This window comes from Equus caballus, chromosome 20, assembly GCF_041296265.1.
Source record: "Equus caballus isolate H_3958 breed thoroughbred chromosome 20, TB-T2T, whole genome shotgun sequence".
In the NCBI taxonomy this organism is placed as follows: Eukaryota; Metazoa; Chordata; class Mammalia; order Perissodactyla; family Equidae; genus Equus; species Equus caballus.
Window position 1 is genome coordinate 3645713 of NC_091703.1, and position 20484 is coordinate 3666196.

Here is a 20484-nt window from a genome sequence, read left to right on the forward strand (position 1 = left end):
TCCCCCACCAGCCTGGCTTCTTCCGAAGCACCCAGACTTCTTCCCCCGACCCCCCGCGACCTCACTCAAGGCCGAGAGAGAAGATTCGTGCAAAGCGAGAAGGAAGTCCATACACCAAGCGTGTTCCCCCTGAGCTGCCCCGCTCTGTCTTCATGTTTATCTGCAGCGCCTTCCTTTTGTGAATCAGCAAACGTTATATAAACGATTTAGCATTTTAAAGGCGAGATAACATCGCAGCAGAGGGAGATAAAGGGCTTTATGGAAATTCGATGCCCAGGTCCTGGGAGTAGCTGAGCTTCCCCCCCCCCCCCGCCCCCCCTTTCCAGGCCCTTTCGGCCCCTTGTTTATCTCTTCCTCTCACCAAATTACTTGGGGCCATTTACACCTCTCCTTCCCCCACCAACACCCGGACCTCCCCGTGAGGCCCTCTGCCCGCCCTAAACCTCTTGGGGGGGGGGGGGCGGGGGGTGAATTTCCAGGCCTCTTGATGTAATTGGATATCTCAAATGCAAACAATGCTTTTCCAAATTCCATTTTCCCACTTTAAAATTTAAACACTTATCTAACCATACATGAAAGAAATGGTTAGATGGAAGGAGGCGTCACCCCACTACCCTAACGGCCACTTTCATTTTGCCTTTTCTTTGACATTCTCTGTCCACAGGACTCGTGAGTGGTTCGCCATTTCCTACTCTGCAAGGGCCTCCTAATTACGATTTTTCGTGATTCCATTAAGTTGATGTTCTCTTTGACGGACATTTATTAGCCTCCAAGAGTTTCTTCCAAGTTTTTGCTTCAAAGTTTGCACTGTTAAAAACCTCAGTTGTGTTTAACACCCAACTTACACTGCAGTAGACTGTGTAATCCATGTATATTTACAAATCGAAATATCTACTGCAATACATAAAGGACGTTTCGCCTAGACTTTATAGCTCCCTCCATAGCGCGCTGTAACAGGATTTCTGCTAAGCTCAGAGAGCGGGTTCACACAGACCCCCGCGGCCGCGCGGGGCAGCGAGGCTCTGATGCAGGGGCTCCCTCCGCGGCTCTGCCCTTGACCGGCCTCCCCGCGGGGCCATGCTCCGGGCTCTTGAGTTGCAGCCTCCTTTCTCAGCAGAATCAGACTGGAACACACAACTCCCGTCGGCGTGTGCAGGCCAGGGCAGAAACAGGAAACTCCAGCGACAGGCACTGGAACTTCAGAGCACGAGCACCCTCTTCCATTTACTATTTATAATCTTCGGTCTTTAATTTCCTGTATTTACACAGTTTCTTTTCTGAAAGGCATTCCAAAAGTTCTCCATTGAGATCATCTCATAAAAATCCCTCTTTTAACTTTTTTTTTTTTTTGAGGAAGATTAGCCCTGAGCTAACATCTGCTGCCAATCCTCCTCTTTTTTGCTGAGGAAGACTGGCCCTGAGCTAACATCCATGCCCATCTTCCTCTGCTTTATATGTGGGACGCCTACCACAGCATGGCTTGTCAAGTAGTGCTTAGGTCCACACCCGGGATCCAAACCGGCGAACCCAGGGCCACCGAAGCAGAACGTGGGAACTTAACCCCTGTGCCACCTAGCTGGCCCCCTCTTTTAAGTTAAGTAAGAGGCAGGCATTATTCTCTGCCTTGGAAGCAAGGCAAACTGAGGCACCACTGGGCACCTCTTGCTTGACGTCCTGTGCCTGCTCGGAGCGCCTGGCCTGGCGGGGCCGGCCTGCTGCTCTGGGCTCTGGGCCAGCAGAGTCCCCTTGGCTACCCTCTGGGGTGACGCCTCGACCTGAAATGGGGGAAGGTTTCATTTCTCTGTCGGATTCTGCTTGCAGCGCCCAACCATTTCGTTCCATTGAAATAATTGGGAGAAGTTAGTTTTTTCCACAGGCATTCTGCCTGCACTTCATCATGTGTATTATTTTGGATCCGCTTCAAAAAGAAAAATGGCCTTTCATGGTGCATACCGAATGTGGGCAGAAATTGGACCAAGCAGACATGTAACTCGTAACTCGGCAAAGAGGTGGAAAGTATTCACGGAGAACACCCACAACTCGGCGCAGAGAGAGGGTGAGGGCAGCGAGCGCCAGCGCCGGGCCAGCCAAGGAAGGCACCGGTGACCCTCCTCCAGTGGGACCCCGCCCCCAGGAAAGGGCAGGCGAGGCCGGTGGGGCTCCTGCTGGCCCAGCAGACGTGCGGCGGCTTCCCCGCCCCAGGACTGCCTTTCACGCATGCTTCCCCGCCTCCGGTGGCCTCTACAAGAAGGCCCCCAGGGGGTTCCTAAACGCTGGTAGGAGCAACGCCTTACGTCAGGCGTGGAGATTTGCGCGCCGGCGTTGGGCATGGCAGCGCAGCGCAGAGACCTCCCTACCCTCTGATTCTCTTCTGCTCCTGACAAGAGGCTTGGCTTCTCGTAGTCCTCCACCTTTGGGACACTCCATTCCATGGCTTCCGATGCCAGGAATGATGTTGCAGGGCCCCCCAACATGGACCTGCTGTAGGAAAGGAGTGAAGGAGTGCGGATCTCTCCAGCGCTTTTCTCGCTCCATCTGTGGCCTTCGCTTCGCCACGCCCCCCCCCCCCCCCCCATTTGCCTTCCCCTCCCCAGGGACACGGTGTCTCTAGTGGAGGAAAATGGATGCTATAGAAGCAATTTGCACTGAAGTGTTGGAGCGTTCGTGTATCTTAAAAAAAAAAAAAAAAAAAGGCATGCTTGAACAAAAATAACCCAACACCCCTCCCAGGGGAAAAAATTATATATATACACACACACACACACACATATCTCTCTCCAGCCGGCCCTCCCCAGGTCTCCCCGCACAGCTCTAGGGGATCCCCGTGGGGTCTGAGACTGAATCATCAGCCAGGAGAACAAGGGGCCCTCCCTGCAGCCTCTTTGCCCCATATGATCATTAATAAGCCCCTCAAAATAGGAGAGAATTATTAACTGCAGTCTCATGCTTTCTAAGAGAAAGTGGTATCAAGAAAAAACCCATCAAACTTGTCCTCTTGTTTCATCTCTCTTCTGACCTCACCTCTGTTCTCTCCTCCCATGCCCCACACGCAGTTAACTTCAAATTTTAAACATGATAGTAAATGGCCAGAAATGGGGCACAGTTGGGGGGGGGTAATTGAATCTATCAAGACATTCATAGAGTGAACTATTCAAAACGCAAACTTTTCATAAGAGAAAGAACAAGTTATATACCCATCATTTTCTTTTTCCACCTAATGTAGACGCACAATATTTGTTTGTCTGGTGGATAAAACTGAAAGTTATGCTAATATTGGAAAAGCAGATCTAGGCATATCAGAGAAATTTGTTTTTAAAGGGACATTGCCAAGAAGTTTGAATCCAACACTTGACCTGTATTTAATATTACTCTCATCTGCTAGGGGACGCTTTCTGGGTTCTAAATACCCACTTGGAAAATGTTTGGCATAGTCAGAAAAAGTAGAACTCTCCTTTTATGAAACTTACAACAGACTGTGAACCCCTTCTGATAATTGACTCTCCCTGAAATCGGCAAATCTGTGTAGATATCATCCGGAAAGCTGACGGACAGACCAGCAAGAGAAGGGAAAGAGTAAAAAAAAAAACTTTGTTTATTTTACTCCTTTTCATGCATAATTAAGGGAGATTCAAAACTTGCCATACTAAGAAGAAATATGAAACACATTTTTTCAAAATTTATTTTAAAATAAAAGGAAGTGTTATTGCACTGCATTAGCCCTCTTTTAAAATATCCAAAGATGAACTAACATGGACACAGCGTCACAATCTAAGTCTGAGCCCATTCCAGAAAAAACAGTTGACATCGATGACAGCGATGTTTACTAGAAAACTAACCCACTTCCAGCAGACAGTAGACAATGTGACCGATGTTAAACAAAATCTGTGACTGTGTTTGCCTGGACGTGAGGTGGGTGGAGCCCTTTGTTTTCCTATTATGTAAAACCCCTGCCGGCTCCTGCCAAAACATTTTCCCAGTGGCACGTCTGCCCGCCTTTGGCCGCGTTCCTTACTAAAACAAATACACCTAACAAATAATCTTTGATAGCACATACTCATAAAGGCAAACAATGAAAACTACTATGGGTGTTTCTTCAGATGGCACAGGCACCACGTGGAATACCACACACAAAAGCCAAACAGCTCTGCCTGGCTGACTGGGCCGGTTCCCAGAAGTCAGCAACTTGGAGCGATTTGCTCTTTCTTGGCCAGGGACTGATCTTCCCCGCTTTGGGCAGTGAGGGGTCCGCTCCCAGGAAGTCCCAGTGTGTGAATATGTTGTCTACTTTAGAAGAGAGAGAAGTATAAAAACAAACTATTACTACAGGCACACACTCACAAATAAAAAGAGAATGTCTCCTAAGACGATCCTGGCACCTTATAAAAGTGTAATTTAGCCTTATCTAATCTGGAGCCCGTTTCATCACAGGCATGTCCAGGAACGTCAGCTTCGCGTCGCAGGAGGACGGCAGCGCGGCGGCGGCGGCCCGGACTCGCTGCGGTGCGGCAGGCGGGCAGACGTCGCCGTCCGGGGACGCTAGGTGAGAAAATGATGGATGGGCCGGGGTACGGTGCAGGGAAAAAACGGCTAAGAGAATCGTTTCCTCTTCCCATCTGTTCGGGAAGGACGTCAGCGAGACAGACTAAACACAGGCCCTGCTTCGGGATTCCGTGCGCGCCTGTGTGAACACGACAGCCCGGCCTCTAAGAGCGCCTTCCTCCGCGCCGCGGGGAGACAAAGGGAGAGCGCGCGCCCACGCTGGCTGGGCTCGAAGAGCAGCAGGACCGGCGCAGACTGTCGCTGTGGCGGGCGGGGGTGGGGCGGCCCCAGGGGAGTCTGGCCCGCGGTGCCCACCGCCTGTTGCGGCCACCAGCTGCGGGGACACACTCGGCAGGGCTGGGCGCGCCTGGCTCTTCCCGGGAAGACGCGGGAAATCCGGGTGCAGAGGGGCCCGTGGGCACCACTGGGGGCTCCAGGACACCTTGGGCAAGAAGAGCCCCTTGCTCCCGGAGAGGCTCCCGAGAGGCGGTGTCCCCCTTCCCCAGGCCTGGTTGAGGTCTTAGGGCCGCCTCTGGCTCGGCACCCAGAGGTGACCCTCTTCCTACCTCACTATTGGCCTTCGTGTCAATCTGCCAGGCCCAGACCAAGTCCCAGTTGGGTGGGGAGGTAGTCCTGGAAAGGGAAAAAGGCCTCCATTCGTCTTCTCTCCATCCACCTCTCTGGCCTCCCTTGCTCGAATGCCGCCCCGCCCCCCCCCCCCCGCGTCCCCCGCCTCCACTTGCCAGCGGCCTCCACTGCTTAGACACCAGGGCCTTGGTGGGACTTCAGGCTGAGGAGCCAGGGTGATGCGCTGGGGAAGGCTGGACTGGACTTTGCCAATCCTCGGTGGGAGGCCTGTCTCCACCGCTTAAGAAGAGGTAACCTGGGACCAACTCTCTTCCATGAGCCTCAGTTTCTCTCTCTGTGATGTGAATGGCATGACTGTGATGAAGGCCAGTCTCCTCACCGGGTCCTGGAGGTTAGCCAGGCCTGAACTCAGCTTCTGCTCCCCAGCGCCTCCCCCAGCCTCCGTCCTCCTGAATCTTGTGAGGAGAACAGAGAGGAAATGCTTGGGTCTCCTCTCAATGTCCTGAGCTTTCCTAGCCTGCAAGGTCCTGTCTGGCTGGCTGCTCTGAAAGCAGGGGCCTGGGCTGAGGTTAAGGGCGGGCCCAATGGGGGAGGGGGCAGGAAAGATCCTCCCTTCTTCCATCTGCCTGTTTCCTGGAGAATCTTCCTTGGGACAACTGAATGGAAGGGAAAGCCAGGAGAGGAGCCCTCAGAGAGCATCGAAGATGAGAGCAAATGCATCAGCCAGCAGGACCCTTATTACTTTATATAGAAATGTGGTGCCCAAATATACCGCACTTTTCTGTGCGTATACTTTTCCGGTTTCCCCCTCAGATCACTACTGTGAGCACTTCTAGAACATATGTGTGCAGATACACCAGCCCAGTGCAAGACAAGTGTATTTATACAAATGCAGCAGATCCAAGCACTCATGTGGATGGATATTTTCCCCCACAGTTATTAATATTTACCTTCATAAAGATGTCCAGCAAAGGATATTCTGTTATATGTCTAGCTGCTAGAATAATGCTGAACACAAGGAAAGCCTCCATATATTTGTTGATTAAATGGATTAGTCAATGTATCATTGATCTGAAATACACATTTTAACATCTGAAATAGAGATAAGACTTACCACTGAAGATGTTTCATAGTTTTTCTCTTCTCTTAGTGGCACACAAGTGATGTACTTTATCATAAATGACATCTCAGATCCAATGAGACACAGCAAAGTAAAACTGTAAGGGCTGTGTTCTTGGGCAAGTTACGTGCTCTCTTTAAGACTCCGTGTCCTCGTGTGTAAGATGCAGGTGAGAGAATCCACATGGGCTCCTTGTGAGGATCAGACGAAATGATTACTTAAAGCACTGGGCAGAATGACAACATAGTGCTCCGTGCATCTTATTATTGTTGGTTAGGGGTCTGTGATTGAGAACAGACAGCTGTCACACCAGACAAATTCACCCTTCATTCCCATTCACGCTCTGCCCCAAACCAAGTGTCTGGAGGAGGAGTGGAGCTCTGGGTGGAACAAAGAGCTGCCCCATTTGGTGAGTGGAGAGAGTCTCTCATTCCAGCTGGAGTTTTTGTGACCCCAAGCAAAAGGGGACTTCAGTCAGAGTAAATTCTGGGTTGGTTTGTCTGTTGCCCTTAATTTATACTTTAACCCCAGTCAACCAGTGGCCTTAAAAAATACCAGGGCAACCAGAGCTAAACACGATGGAGCAAGTGCCTCCTTTCCTTTCATACATTTATTTCTAGTTAATATGCTGTGGAAATTTGCTCTCCATTTGCCTTAGTTTATCTTTTCTTATATCTTCGCTTCCAAACTAAATAGCACTAATCCGAATGCATACCTCTCTGTGCGCCGGCGTCTAGCCGTGTGTCTGTGTCTACTGTGTATGTAAACATTGGCCAGTCTGCGTGGGTAGAGCTGCAGTGTGCATGGGCTGTGCTGTCGTGGTTGTTTGCAGAGTGTGTAAATGCGTGTGGGGGTGTGAGACCGCACTAGGAGCCACCATCGCTGCCACTCACTAGTCCTGTTCCCTAAACTGGTTCTTTGGAGGCTCAGTTTTTCATAATTAAGACTAAAGAGTGGTTAAAAAACAGAAGTACATTTTCCTGGAAACCAGCGGTCTTCGTTTGCAACTTTTATTGGCAAACCTGGCTGCCAGTAAATACATTCCTTGGCATCTCCCAGAATGTAACTCACTTGATGAAGCGGCCTTGCTTTTTGCGTACCGTGCACATCAATTAAAAGAGGCCGCCTGGAAGGAATGTAGCCGGTGGCTGCAAGCCTCGTACTAGGTCACCTCGGGCTCCAGGAACAAAAAGCGTCCCTGGTCTGTGCCTGCGAGTCCGAGTCGGTGTCCCCATGGGACTTCACAAACAGACTATTCTTGCCTGGACCCTGGGTAGGTTGCAGGCTGCGAAAACAAGGAGCCAGGCCCTGCGAGGTCCCCCTCCAGCGGCGTGACCGCCCCCAGGGGGACCCCTTCCTCAGGAGCCCCTTCCCCAGGCTAGGCTCCGGCCTGAGCGGGGCGGTGGGGCCTCCGGCCGCGGTCGGCAGGGGGCGCTCGGAGCACGCGCGGTGCCCAGGGCCGGCCGGAGCCCGGAGCGGCAGGTGGGCCCTTGCCGCCGAGCGTGGGACTGGCGGGGGCCTGCGACCCGCAGCACTCGGGCCCAGCCCCGGCCTGTTCAGCGGCCTCGGAACTTCCCGCACCTCCCTTCTTCTCTGCCCTGCGCTCGCGGAGAAGAGGCGGGAAGCCGGCGGAGGGCGGCAGGGGCGCCGGCCAGCGGGCCACCGCTTCCAGCCGAGCCGCCCTCGGGAGGGAGGCCTGCTGCCCCGCGCCCGGTGCCGGCCTCGTCCCCGCCCTGAGAGGGGCAGACGGCCGGCTCCGGCTGCCCGCCCCAGGCCCGGGCGACGAGGCTGACCGCGCCTTGCGCCCGCCAGGCCCCGCCGGGCGTCCGCGCGCTGGGAGGCCCCGGGCTGGCGGAGGGCCGTGGGAGCAACGTCTCGGAGCTCGGGCCCGCGAAGGGGCCGGGGGCGTCGAGACTCGGGCTCTGCGAGCGTCGCTTTCGGGAGGGAGGACAGACCGGCGGCAGCCCTGGCGCTTGGGTCCGCCGCCGGGCGGGGCGGGAGAGCCGGGCAGCGCCCGCCGCCTGCAGGACACAGGCCCAGCCGCCAGCAAGGTGCAGGCGCCGCCACCCCGCCCGCCGTTCCGAACTGTCCGTGGGTCTGTCCGCCCATCAAAGCCTTTTCTCAAACACCCGCAGCCACGGCGCGTCCGCGCTGGAGCGCGCCTTCCGCTCCGGCCCCGGGAAGGCGCCTCCGCCCGCTGTCCTCTGGCGGCCGCCGCCCGCCCGCAGCCCGCCGTCGCTGCGCCCCGAGGACCGCCGCGGCCCGCGCAGAGCGCGCCCCACAGGAGCCCAGGTCGCGAAGCTGGGAGGCGGCGGGGCCTCTACTCCTCCAGGCCCCGCGTGCAGCGTCTGCCCCGAGTCGCTGGGGGCCTGGATGAGGAGAAACGGAGGCGCCCGTGGGCACGCACGCACACAACTTGTCCTTTCCGATGAGCCACCCCTTTAGAAGTGTTATTCTTGTCCTGGATTGTTAATGAAAGGTGACAGTTTTGATCTCCATCTACCTCTGCCAGGCACTAAGCTCAAAGATGCACTTCCCGCAGGCCCTGTGGCCTTTTCTTGCCGCTCTCGGGGAGACGGGGGCTTTCCCGCAGAGGGGCACAGCTGGGCCGCCCCGAGGGGTGGCCGCGAGCAGGTGCTGGCGCGCTCTCTGCCGTGTGAGTAATCAGCGGGGCGGCCCATCCTGGGGACTTGGGGGACGACGTTAAATTACCCCATCCCGTAAACTCCCCGTGTGGAGGGCTGCCCCCAGGAGGGCAACTATCCGACTGGTTTAATCGTGTGGACAGGCACTGTAGGACACTTTGTCTTTAAAGCACAATCGAAAAACAAACGCTCTTTTCATTTATTGTAGGAATTATTTTTCTACTAAGGAGGGGGCTGAATGAACAGAACCTCTCCTCGGAGACCCCTCAACTGAGACGGAAGATGGAAATGGATCGCCCGGCGTCGCGGCCACCCAGACGTTCGGGCCAGCCTCCTCCCTCCCTGAAAAGTCACACCAGTGACAAACGTTACCTGCCGAGCTGACGGTTTGATAACGAATAGCGGTTACTGACACCAGGATATCCTCACCTACCCCGGGCTTCTGGTCTACGCAAACGGCCCCAGATGGAGAACTACGACAATTATCTAAATAGCTCAAAGACACCCCCCCAAACGGACTTCGCTCCAATTTTTGGTGATTTCGGTCTAGTGGGGAGTGTGTTCAAGTCGCATGGTTGGGATAATTGCCTTAATCTTCCCCTCGGTCTCCCGGCGGCGAAGGGGAAGACGGTAAGACGGCCGCGGAGGTGCAGCTGCCTCCTGGGCGTGCAGAGCCCCCGGGTCGCTGCACTAGGAGAAGCCTCTTCCCGCGTCTTCTAAGCCTACCTGTCCTTTCCCCCGCAGCCCCTCGGCCCGGCGGGGACCCCGGAGCCGGCACTCGGGGGTCCTGCCCCGACGGGCCGGCTTCCTGGGCACAAGCCGGAGCCAAGGGAGTGAATAAGCCGGAACAGCGGGCGGGGAGGGGTCTGGGCAAGGCGCAGGGGCGATTCGGCTGGCCGGGGCTGAGGAGGACGCGGGAAAGTTCGCGGGGGGGGGGGGGGTCTCTGACCCGGGGCAAGCTGTGCACCCCGGGCTGGGCTCACGCCCCTCGAGAATCATTTCCCGGACTCGGGGGGGGGGGGGGGGGGGCCCGCCTCGTCCACTAATCCCTTTACTTGACTTGGAAAAAGAGAAGGAAAAACTCCTCTGGCTCCTGGTGACCTGAGTTAGGCACCATCTCCTCCCCCCACACACACACATTCCTGCGGTGTCACCGCGTTCCCGAATCCGGGCATTTCCTGGAGGGCTCGCCACATCTCCCTTCCCGGTGCTTTTCTACCGCTGCGACCCGGGAGGCCTTGTTTTAAAGATCGCTGTGACGTCACGCCCCCTCCCCAGAGCTAAGAACCCTTCGGTGGGCCCCAGGAATTGTAACCCCGCCTGACGGGTCAGGGAGGGGGTGGGGGCGGGGAGGGCCGAGCGACAGTCCACCGAGCATCCATTACCGCTGTCGCCTCCGGGACCTTCAGGCTGCAGGGACTGGAGGTGTCAGGAAAGAGGCAGAGGTTTCCTGCGGGGCATTTCTGCCGACTGAGTTAAGAGCTGTGGGGAAGACAGATGACTGAACCACCCCGTGGAGCAGCAAAAGGGACATCAAAAACTGCAGCCCGAAAATAAAAACTGTAACCCATTCCCCCAAAGCCTTCATTTCTGCGCCTTACTGTTCAAACACCACCACTAACAACAATAAGAAAATAAGTAAAGTACTTGGAATACAATCAAGCCGTTTACTGGAGGTTTGCTTCCGAGTAAGCTTATAAAACACAAATGCGAATCTTTTCCTGGCTAATATCCAGAGGCAAAGCAGTGGAAAGTTGATCTTTGTAAAACGGCACCCCTCCTTTCATTTCGCATGCCAGATCCCAATTTCACAGCAGCAACTTTCGCACCCGAAGCGGGAGCCCGGAACACCACCGCTGTTCGATTTGCGATTTACATAACAAGCTGTTTGCCCTTCCCTGGGCTGACTCGCAAGGGAGCGAGGGGAGAGCCCCACGGCGACCTGGGGGAGACGCCGAGCACCACTGTGGATCGCAAAACCCGGGCCGCCGGCATTTCCCACACAGGGACAAACTGAGCCACTGCCGCTGCGTTCGTCTCCGCTCCTTGAGCAGAGGAAGCGCACTTAAAGGCCGAATTCACCAAACGCTGAGGTGTTTAGGAAGACCACTTACTTAACTGGCCTCCAGGCTGCAGCCTGGCCTGGGCGGCCCGTGAAGCCTGGGCCACAGGGGCTGGTTAAGTCAGGGTGCAGGGCTGAGGGCTGGACGCGAAGTCATTGTTCAAGTCGTGGGGCTTCTCCTCCCCATCCCCCTACAAGTGTTTAGGACCCACCAAGGACTGAGCCTCCTGCTGATAAATCAAGTGTTTCATTCAACCGGCCAGTGACAGCCTTGCTGAACACCCTGGAAAAGGAGTGTCAAGTGACCCAAGCGCACAGCAGGCCAGGAGGCAGCTGCCTCAGGACTGGGAACTTCCGGGCAGCCCCCAAGCCACTTCCATAAGGAGCAGGTCTGCTTCTCTCCACGTAAATATGCATTCTGAAATACAACATGTTTTGAATGTTCAAGTGACACAGAGCTGTGCCTGCTACACAAGTCAGCGCCCTTGCCATCTTACAACTGAAGCTGCAATTAACATTTGTGTGCGGAGTGAGGAAGCCAAAAGGGGCCCCTAACGCGTCCTTGCAGTAGAAGATTGTCAGAAATCGGGGCATTGGAGGTGCTAAATGCGGCCGCTACTCTTCTTCACAGCATCCTAAACCCGCCAGCTCCCCCCGCTTCTGGTAAAGGGTCTACGGTTCCATCTGCAGCAGGGTCTTTTCTAGAGTGGCCGAAATGCACAATCGCGCTGCTGGCGGAGGGAGGCCCATCTCTTTCCTGCTCCTTCTTTTCTTCCCCTCTCACTGCTCTTCTTCCCATCCCTTCCAGTCGCCCAGATACGCCAAATCTCAGGCGTCTGTACGAGGATACGCCTTCTGTGCTTACTGTCTCAGAATCCTTGGGCCGCCCTGCAGGTGCGATTCTGAACGTTGCCCCCAAACACACCCGTTATCTCTGCGAGCCGGCAGCCACGCGCGTGTGGAGATGGAGGTGGCCTGGGACGTATTTGCTGCTTGTCATCACACCTGCTAATGTCCCTGAGCCCGCAGCCTGACCCCTCCTCTGAGCCGAAACGTGCCAGAGCTGACAAGAGGGGGCGGTCGGGTCGGCGAACAGGAGGGACCCGGCACGCTCCCCGAAGGGGACCGCGGGGAAACCTCCAGGCTCCAGCAGCCCACGCGCAAGCACCCTTCGGCCGCCAAGGGGGGCCGAGCAGCAGGGCGGCTCGCAGTAGGGCAGGTGCAGCCTACCTGGGCGAACCACCGCCGGAAGCTCCCGGCATGGGCCCACATCCCCCTCCCTTATTTCTGCTGGGGAGTGGTCACGGGGACGGCGAGGTAGGGCTGACAACTCTTTCCCCACCGGGAACAGAGCACGGCTGTGACTGAGCCCTTAAAACCGTGCCCTTTGTAACCCAGCTCAAGACAGGAGAACCTCCAGGTGGGGGAAACTGGAGACGTCTGTGACCCGAGTGAGACTGGCGATCTGGAGGGAAGGGAGAGGCGGGGAGAGAGGAAAGGTGAGGGGGAAAGGCGGAGGGGAGGAAAGGCCCGGGAAATCCCGGCTCTGGAGCCGCCAGATCCGCCCAAGAATGGGAGAGAGGTAGGGCGAGTTGGGGCTCGAGGACTCGGTGACATCTTCGGAGCGGCGGACGGAGGAAGGGTCTGCGTGGGGCCCAGGAGGACCCAGGAAGTCTGCGGGAACAATGGACGTCCGTGCGGAGGGCCCGGGGTGGGAGACAGCGGCTGGCGCCCAGGGCGGGCGGTGGGATGTAGGAGGAGAACCGAATGCGGGCACAGGCCGAGCGCGGGCAGCGGCGCGGGCTCGGGCCCCGCCGGCCGGCGCGCGTGTGGTCAGCCCCGCGGTCCTCCGCGGCGGGGCGCGGGCCGGCCGGGTTCGGCCTCCGGCTCATTCAGAGGCGGTTCTCGCCTCCCATTGGCTGCTGCTGCCGTGGTGGGGCGGGGCTCCGCCGCCCGGAAAAAATGTAACTGCGTAAAAAAGTCCTCGCCTGGGTGACGGATGCTCAAAAGTTCAGAAGTTTTCCCAATGCTTCCTTAAGCGGCCGGCGCGCGCGAGACTGAAAAAAAGGTGACGCGGGGCCCGGGAAGGCGGCCGGCGCGCGCCCCCCCGTCCTGGTTATTTGGCCGCCTCCGCCGGCGGCGCGGGGCAGAGTCTCCTGGAAGGCGCAGGCGGTGTGGCGAGAAGGGCGCCTTCTTGTTTTGTAGTTTGGGCTCTTTTTTCCCCGTTCTCGCCTGGAAGTTGCTCCGCGAGTTCCTCCGAGGCCCTCTCCCCCAGCACCGACCTCCTCGGCGGCCGGCGAGGGCCCCGAAGTGGCCAGAGGCGCCCCCGGAGCCCGAGACAGCGCAGGGGGAGGCCGCGCGCGGCCGGCGGCGCAGGGAGGCGGCAGCGGCGGCCGAGCCGGACGCAGCGCGGCGGCCCGGCGGCAGCGCGGAGAGGCCCGGACTCGGACTGGGCGGCCGGCGCGGCCGGCCTGAGCGAGGGTGGGGGGCGGCGGGCGGCGCGGGGCGGCGGCGGCGAGCGGGGGCCATGCAGGCGCGCTACTCCGTGTCCAGCCCCAACTCCTTGGGAGTGGTGCCCTACCTCGGCGGCGAGCAGAGCTACTACCGCGCGGCGGCGGCGGCGGCCGGGGGCGGCTACACCGCCATGCCGGCCCCCATGAGCGTGTACTCGCACCCGGCGCACGCCGAGCAGTACCCGGGCGGCATGGCCCGCGCCTACGGGCCCTACACGCCGCAGCCGCAGCCCAAGGACATGGTGAAGCCGCCCTACAGCTACATCGCGCTCATCACCATGGCCATCCAGAACGCCCCGGACAAGAAGATCACCCTCAACGGCATCTACCAGTTCATCATGGACCGCTTCCCTTTCTACCGGGACAATAAGCAGGGCTGGCAGAACAGCATCCGCCACAACCTGTCGCTCAACGAGTGCTTCGTCAAGGTGCCCCGCGACGACAAGAAGCCGGGCAAAGGCAGCTACTGGACGCTGGACCCGGACTCGTACAACATGTTCGAGAACGGCAGCTTCCTGCGGCGGCGGCGGCGCTTCAAGAAGAAGGACGCGGTGAAGGACAAGGAGGAGAAGGATCGGCTGCACCTGAAGGAGCCGCCGCCGCCGCCGCCCGGCCGCCAGCCCCCGCCCGCGCCGCCCGAGCCGGCCGACGGCGCCGCGCCCGGCCCGCAGCCGCCGCCCGTGCGCATCCAGGACATCAAGACCGAGAACGGTACGTGCCCCTCGCCGCCCCAGCCCCTGTCCCCGGCCGCCGCCCTGGGCAGCGGCAGCGCCGCCGCCGTGCCCAAAATCGAAAGCCCCGACAGCAGCAGCAGCAGCCTGTCGAGCGGGAGCAGCCCACCGGGCAGCCTGCCGTCGGCGCGGCCGCTGAGCCTGGACGGCGCGGAGTCCGCGCCCCCGCCGCCGCCCGCGCAGCCCGCGCCGCCGCCGCACCACAGCCAGGGCTTCAGCGTGGACAACATCATGACGTCGCTGCGGGGGTCGCCGCAGGGCGCGGCCGCGGAGCTCGGCTCCGGCCTCCTGGCCTCGGCGGCCGGGTCCTCGCGCGCCGGCATCGCACCCCCTCTGGCGCTGGGCGCCTACTCGCCGGGCCACAGCTCCCTCTACAGCTCCCCCTGTAGCCAGAGCTCCAGCGCCGGCAGCTCGGGCGGGGGCGGCGGCGGCGGCGGCGGCGCGGGGGGCGCGGGGACCTACCACTGCAACCTGCAGGCCATGAGCCTGTACGCGGCCGGGGAGCGCGGCGGCCACTTGCAGGGCGCGCCGGGGGGCGCCGGCGGCTCCGCTGTGGACGAACCCCTGCCAGACTACTCTCTGCCCCCGGTCACCAGCAGCAGCTCCTCGTCCCTGAGTCACGGCGGCGGCGGCGGCCAGGACGCCGGCCACCACCCTGCGGCCCACCAAGGCCGCCTCACCTCGTGGTACCTCAACCAGGCGGGCGGAGACCTGGGCCACTTGGCGAGCGCGGCGGCGGCGGCGGCGGCCGCGGGCTACCCGGGCCAGCAGCAGAACTTCCACTCGGTGCGGGAGATGTTCGAGTCACAGAGGGTCGGCTTGAACAACTCCCCGGTGAACGGGAGCAGTAGCTGTCAGATGGCCTTCCCTCCCAGCCAGCCTCTGTACCGCGCGTCCGGAGCTTTCGTCTACGACTGCAGCAAGTTTTGACACTCCTGCCCCCTCAAAGCCGAACGGAATCGAACTCCAAAGCAGGAACAGCCAAAAGAACCATCAGTGCAAAATCGAAACCAAAAAAATCCAATTTAAAAAAGCTTGAAAACATTCACCAAACCAGCGAACAGAATCCCTCCAAAAATTCAACTCACCAGCACAAAGAAAACTATTTTCTTAAAAGATTAATTCACAGAGCCACCTCCACTTTGCCTTATCTAAATAAACAAAACTGTAAACTATTTTGTACAGAGACAGCAAAGTCATGGTTTATTAAAGGACAGTGTTACTCCAGATAACACGTAAGTTTCTTCTTGCTTCTCAGCACGCTTTTCTCCTCCCCTCCACTCCTCACCCCTGCCCTGCGCCCTCCTCCGCCTCTCACTGTAAGATAGTATTTTATCCTATGTTGAAAGGAGGGGGAAAGTCCCCGTATATGAAAATCGCTTTCTTTTTATTCATGGACTTGTTTTAAAATGTAAATTGCAACATAGTAATTTATTTTTAATTTGTAGTTGGATGTCGTGGACCAAACGCCGGAAAGTGTTTCCAAAACCTGACGTTAAATTGCCTGAAACTTTAAATTGTGCTTTTTTTCTCCTTATAAAAAGGGAAACTGTATTAATCTTATTCTATCATCTTTTCTTTCTTTTTGTTGAACATATTCATTGTTTGTTTATTAATAAATTACCATTCATTTGAATGAGACCTATATGTCTGCATACTTTAATACAGGCTTATTATAAGAAAAAAAAGCTCAGAGATGAAAACACTAGAAATTACCTGTTCTCCCAAATCTCTGAAATAATGGAGAAACCCTCTATTCCTTATCAAATTTCACCTAAAACTGCCTTTTCATTTAGATTGTTTTCCTGCAGCATCTTCTGCAAAATGTACTATATAGTCAGCTTGCTTTGTGGCTAGTAAAAAGATATTTTGCTAAACAGATCTGAGTGGGGATATTCACAAATACATTTTATCAGTAATGACAGGATGAACATGATTTGGAAATTTTAAGCCCATGAATCAGCACGGGTCCCACCACAGTGATACCTGTGTGGACAGATGTGGATGTGCCTCCAGAAATACACAGACGGATTTAGTTTGTGTACCATAAAATATTGTGATGTGTATTCTACATCCCAGGAAGCCAAATGCTGGAGAGATTTTTTCCTACTAATTTCACTCCTTTGTAAGAGGAAAAATAAACCAGTTTTTAAATGTATGTATATAACTCATCCACATTTACAGTCCTTCATTTGTTACGTAGAAGGATTGATTTTTTTAAAAAAATATACTGTGGGTTGGAAAGGGATATTTAATCTTTGGGAAACCATTTTAGAAGATATGTTTGTAGAACAATTATTTTTTTGAAAAAGATTTACAGCAATAACAAGAAGGAGAGAAGCACAGAACATTGTGGTCTAGGGCGGTTTCTTTGAATCCCATTTCTCTTGTTAATTTACAGTTAGACCTAGGGGGCAATCCGGATTGGCCCTCCCCCCTTTGTAAATAACCCAGGAAATGTAATAAATTCATTATCTGAGGGTGATCAGCCCTGTCAATCAGACTTTGGGGAGATGGCGATTTGATTACAGACGTTCAGGGCCTTTCAGTTTGTTTTCGAGATAATACAGTTTCCTGCTATCTGCCGCTCCTATCTAGAGGCAACACTTAGCAGTAATTGCTGTTGCTTGTTGTCAAAATTTGATCACTGTTGAAGGATTGCTGCAAATAAATACGCTCTCATTTCAGTCAAAAACTGCCTTACGTGGCCTCTGATTTGCTTGGTCTCCTCGCTCAGAGCCTCCCGAAGGGCCGGGAAGCTGGCGGCGGCGCAGGCGGGTGTGCGGGCGCAGGCAGGTCGGGCCTGCGCTGCTGCTGCCTTTGGACCTCGCCGGCTGTCGCGCCCTGGTCCGGGCTGCCGCAAGCCTCCTCGGGTTACCCCTTTGGGCGGGCGTGAAGGGAGAGTCCACTGACAAACCTTGTACAGTTTGCGCTTTGGTGCACTTTAGGAGCCGAGCGTGGAGCCGGGATTTGCGGACAAAGGGCCCGGTGGCCGGTTCTGGGCTGTCTAGGCCCCGAAGGGAAGCAGCAGCAGGTGGCCACCGGCCCTGTCCTCCCAGACGGGGTGGCCGATTCCGAGGCGGGGTGGCTCGGGTAGCCCAAGACAGTACCTTTCTCCACTTGCCTGCCTCGGCGTTTGGGGATGGGGGGTGGCGAGTGTAGACCTTGTCCGTGCCGCACCCCAACCCCCCGCCCCAGCTTTGCGGCTGGGCGTTTCTCTGCCGCTGGGCCCTGCGAGTCAGCGGGGACGCGGCTCTGGCCCGGCCGCTCCGCAGCTGGTCGGCCGTAATTGCCCGCCGCGGCCGGGCGGCTGCCGGTGGCGTTCGGAGCTCCTGTCCCGCGCCGACCCCGCCCGCCCGCCCGCCGCGCCCCCTGCCCCGAGCGCACTCCCCGCCGCGGCCTCCTCACGAAGGCAGTTGTCTGGGGAGAAGACGGAGTCCAAGGAGACCTCTGTGAGGAGTGATGGACTAGTCTCAGGTCAGGTCGTGGGTGCTCGGACGCCGCGCTGATGGGAAGTGGCAAAGTGCGCAGGGGGCAGGGGGTGCGCGAGGGTCGCCGAGCCCGGAGGAGCCGCGGGGACGCAGCCGGCCCCGCATCTCCTCCTCGCGTCCCCGGAGCCGTGCTCCCAGTTATGCTGCTCGCTCTCCGCTTTGTCTCCAAAACGCACGTGCGGCGAGGCGCTCAGCCTGGGTGAAAAGGTCGCAGGCCCTCCCTGGCTCCCGGGGACAGGGCGCCCCGCTCCCGCCCTCAGCCGCCTGCCTCGCCGGACCTGCCCGGGCCAGCGCGGGCCCCAGGCGGCCTCCGGCGGGGCCGCGTCCTCGCGCCCGCGGCATGGGAGGTCGGCTCCCCCAGCCACAGATCACTCGGCGGTGGCCGCGCGGGAGTCCTCGGCCTCATGGGCGCGAGAGGCGTGCAGGCGGGCACAGGTTCGGCAGGGTCTGGGTGCATGTGCCCGCGACCCTCTGCGTCTCCTCCGGCCTCTGCTTGGAGGCGTGGGCTGCACGCGAGAGAGGCCGGGCCCGGGAGGGGCGGCCCGGGCCCGCGCCCCGAGGGAGCGCACTCGGCCTGCCTGGAGCGGGCGGGCCGAGGAGGGGGGAGCCTGGCGAGGGAAAGCACCGGCTCGGCGCTCCTCACGACATGCCAGGATGCCGAGGTGGCTGCGGGCGTCCCTTGCTCTTCCGTCCCGTGTCCTGAGTCCCTGTGGCTGGAGCAGGACCCGGGTCTGAGTGCGGTGCTTGGGCTTCTGCGGCCCGGAGGAGCCCCTCGGCGCAGGTCCTGCGAGTGTTTATGGCTTTGCTCGGAAGAAGCTTCTTAACAATCATTTTTGCCCTTTTTGATTCCAACATTTGAAAATTAGGCATGAAAGTCATGTATGTCTAGGAAGTTGTTTGTGTTATACATGTTTGAGAAAGTAGTTATTTCTGTACAAGTTGCGTAAAATAGTTCAGAAGCTATGTTTAAGTGGAAGGTCAGAAGTTCTGCTCATTAGTCTGATTTGTAAGACCACTTGGGTAATGTTTCCTACCATCACTACGTTTGCTTTTGGATTCTCATATCCAATTTAAGAAAACCCAACTCCTGCCAGCCTTACCTGATCTGGGACAACTGCTTATTCCCAGTGGTTTGAACGTTTGATTTGTGCTTTTTCAGCAGTAAGGATAATTATTCTGTAAGATAGTCTAAGAAAAGCTCCTTGGTATTTTAAGGAATAGACGGTACATTTTGAAATCAGCCTGCGACACCAGGCAGGACCCAGCCGGGGGCTCGGCTCACTTTGAAATCAGCCTCTGTAGAAAGCTGTAGGATAATAAGCATTTTGTCCTTTATGCAGCAGTAGGTGCATTTATTTTCTTAGCAATTAATACCATGAGCAAGTCAATGCCAGCATGTTACATGCCATGTAAAAACTCGCATTTGGCGTATTGCACGTGTGGTAGGAAGGCGTGCTGTTTTCCCAGGTTGAGTAGTTAGCAGGCCTTTTCACCAGACTGCATGCAAACAAGCATGCATTTTACAATTTATCATTCCACACAGTGTGTGTCGTTAATAATCGATGTTTGCAGGAGAATAAAGCTCGATTGTGCTGGTGGCCTGTAAGCTCTTGGCTGTTTCCTGCCAGGTCAGAAACAAGGGTCAGGAAACAAGAGTGCCTTATAGCCCTATTGGCTCCCCCAACTTTGATAGGTGATGAAGGGACATAGGACTTTTTTTCTCCCATCCTATCTCCTTCGGAGGGTCTCAGTTTTTAAGGTGGCGGGCCATTAGATGTGTTCTTAATGGTGCAAAACCCCAAAGAGGCCAGGCCCGGGACATCCTGACCAGCGTGCTCCCCGCTGTTAGTGGCACCGGAAGCGAGGCTGGTTGGAGTGGCAGTTTTCTTCTACCCTTACCTCACATTTTGGAGCTCCGGGAGAGGGCCCCGTTTGTCTCTGAGCCCTGTTCCTGTCCCTGAGTCCTGCCTGGTGTGGAAAGGCCTTCTCTTTACACCTCTCTGGACTCACTTCGAAGAGCTGTTCATGAAGCCATTAGCCCTTCCCACTGGCTCATAAACAAATGTCGAGTTAGGGGCAAGATTGATGGTGGCCATGTCATAAAGCTGGCCAGGCAGGACCGCTGGGATTCTGTGCGGGCAGCCATTCTTTAGCCAAGCAGGGAGCTTTGGGGGAGGCGGGGAGAAAAGGGACCAAGGCACATGTTGAGTGCGTACCCCACCAAGTTGTGGGGGAAGGGAGGAGCAGAGGAGGAGGAAGCCCAGAGCTCAGGCAAGCTCCCAGCAAGCAAAGCTAATTGACTCAGACAGTGGATTTGCTATAGAGCCCTAAATGCCAGCCTCAGAAACCCCACTTTTCTAAAAGTTCCTATTTCAATTTATAAAAAAGGCCAAGAGGTTCCTAGCAAAGAGTTTTTATTAATGGCATTTTCACTGGCACGTAAAGAGGGTCTTCCTTTGATGTTTGGTTCTATATTCAAAACTGGAACTTTTGAGGCTTGATACGCTCTTTACTTCATCTCCCCCTTTTTGAGTATGAATCCAACATAATCATTAAATTCTGCGTGTCTTTGTGTCTGTATCCCTCTGTCCCACTCTTTGTCACTTTCTTTCTCCCACCCCTCTTCCTCCCAGGCCCCCGCAGAAGGCTTTGGGGCCCCACAGTTTCTCGTGGATGCCCCCCTCCCCCCAGCTTGGGCTGCCTCCCTGGTGGCCCACAAGCCCAGGTGCTGAGCCCTCTGGGGATGGACCAGATGCCCCGGGACCCAGAGCTTGCGCCTAGGTCTCAGACAGACC

The 20484-nt window shown here is 56.8% G+C and overlaps 1 protein-coding gene and 1 long non-coding RNA gene across 2 annotated transcripts; both read left to right on the forward strand.

The window, feature by feature from the left end:
* The first annotated feature begins 4423 nt into the window (after positions 1-4423).
* LOC138919318 (uncharacterized) lies at positions 4424-11635 on the forward strand. Its single transcript, XR_011429436.1, has 2 exons — positions 4424-4540; positions 9101-11635. It is a non-coding gene; the product is annotated as an uncharacterized lncRNA (long non-coding RNA).
* Positions 11636-12992: 1357 nt separating this feature from the next.
* On the forward strand, positions 12993-16893 carry FOXC1 (forkhead box C1). The gene has a single exon (XM_023624355.2). The coding sequence runs from the start codon at positions 13482-13484 to the stop codon at positions 15126-15128; it is 1647 nt and encodes a 548-aa protein (XP_023480123.1). The 5' UTR covers positions 12993-13481; the 3' UTR covers positions 15129-16893.
* Positions 16894-20484: the final 3591 nt, after the last annotated feature.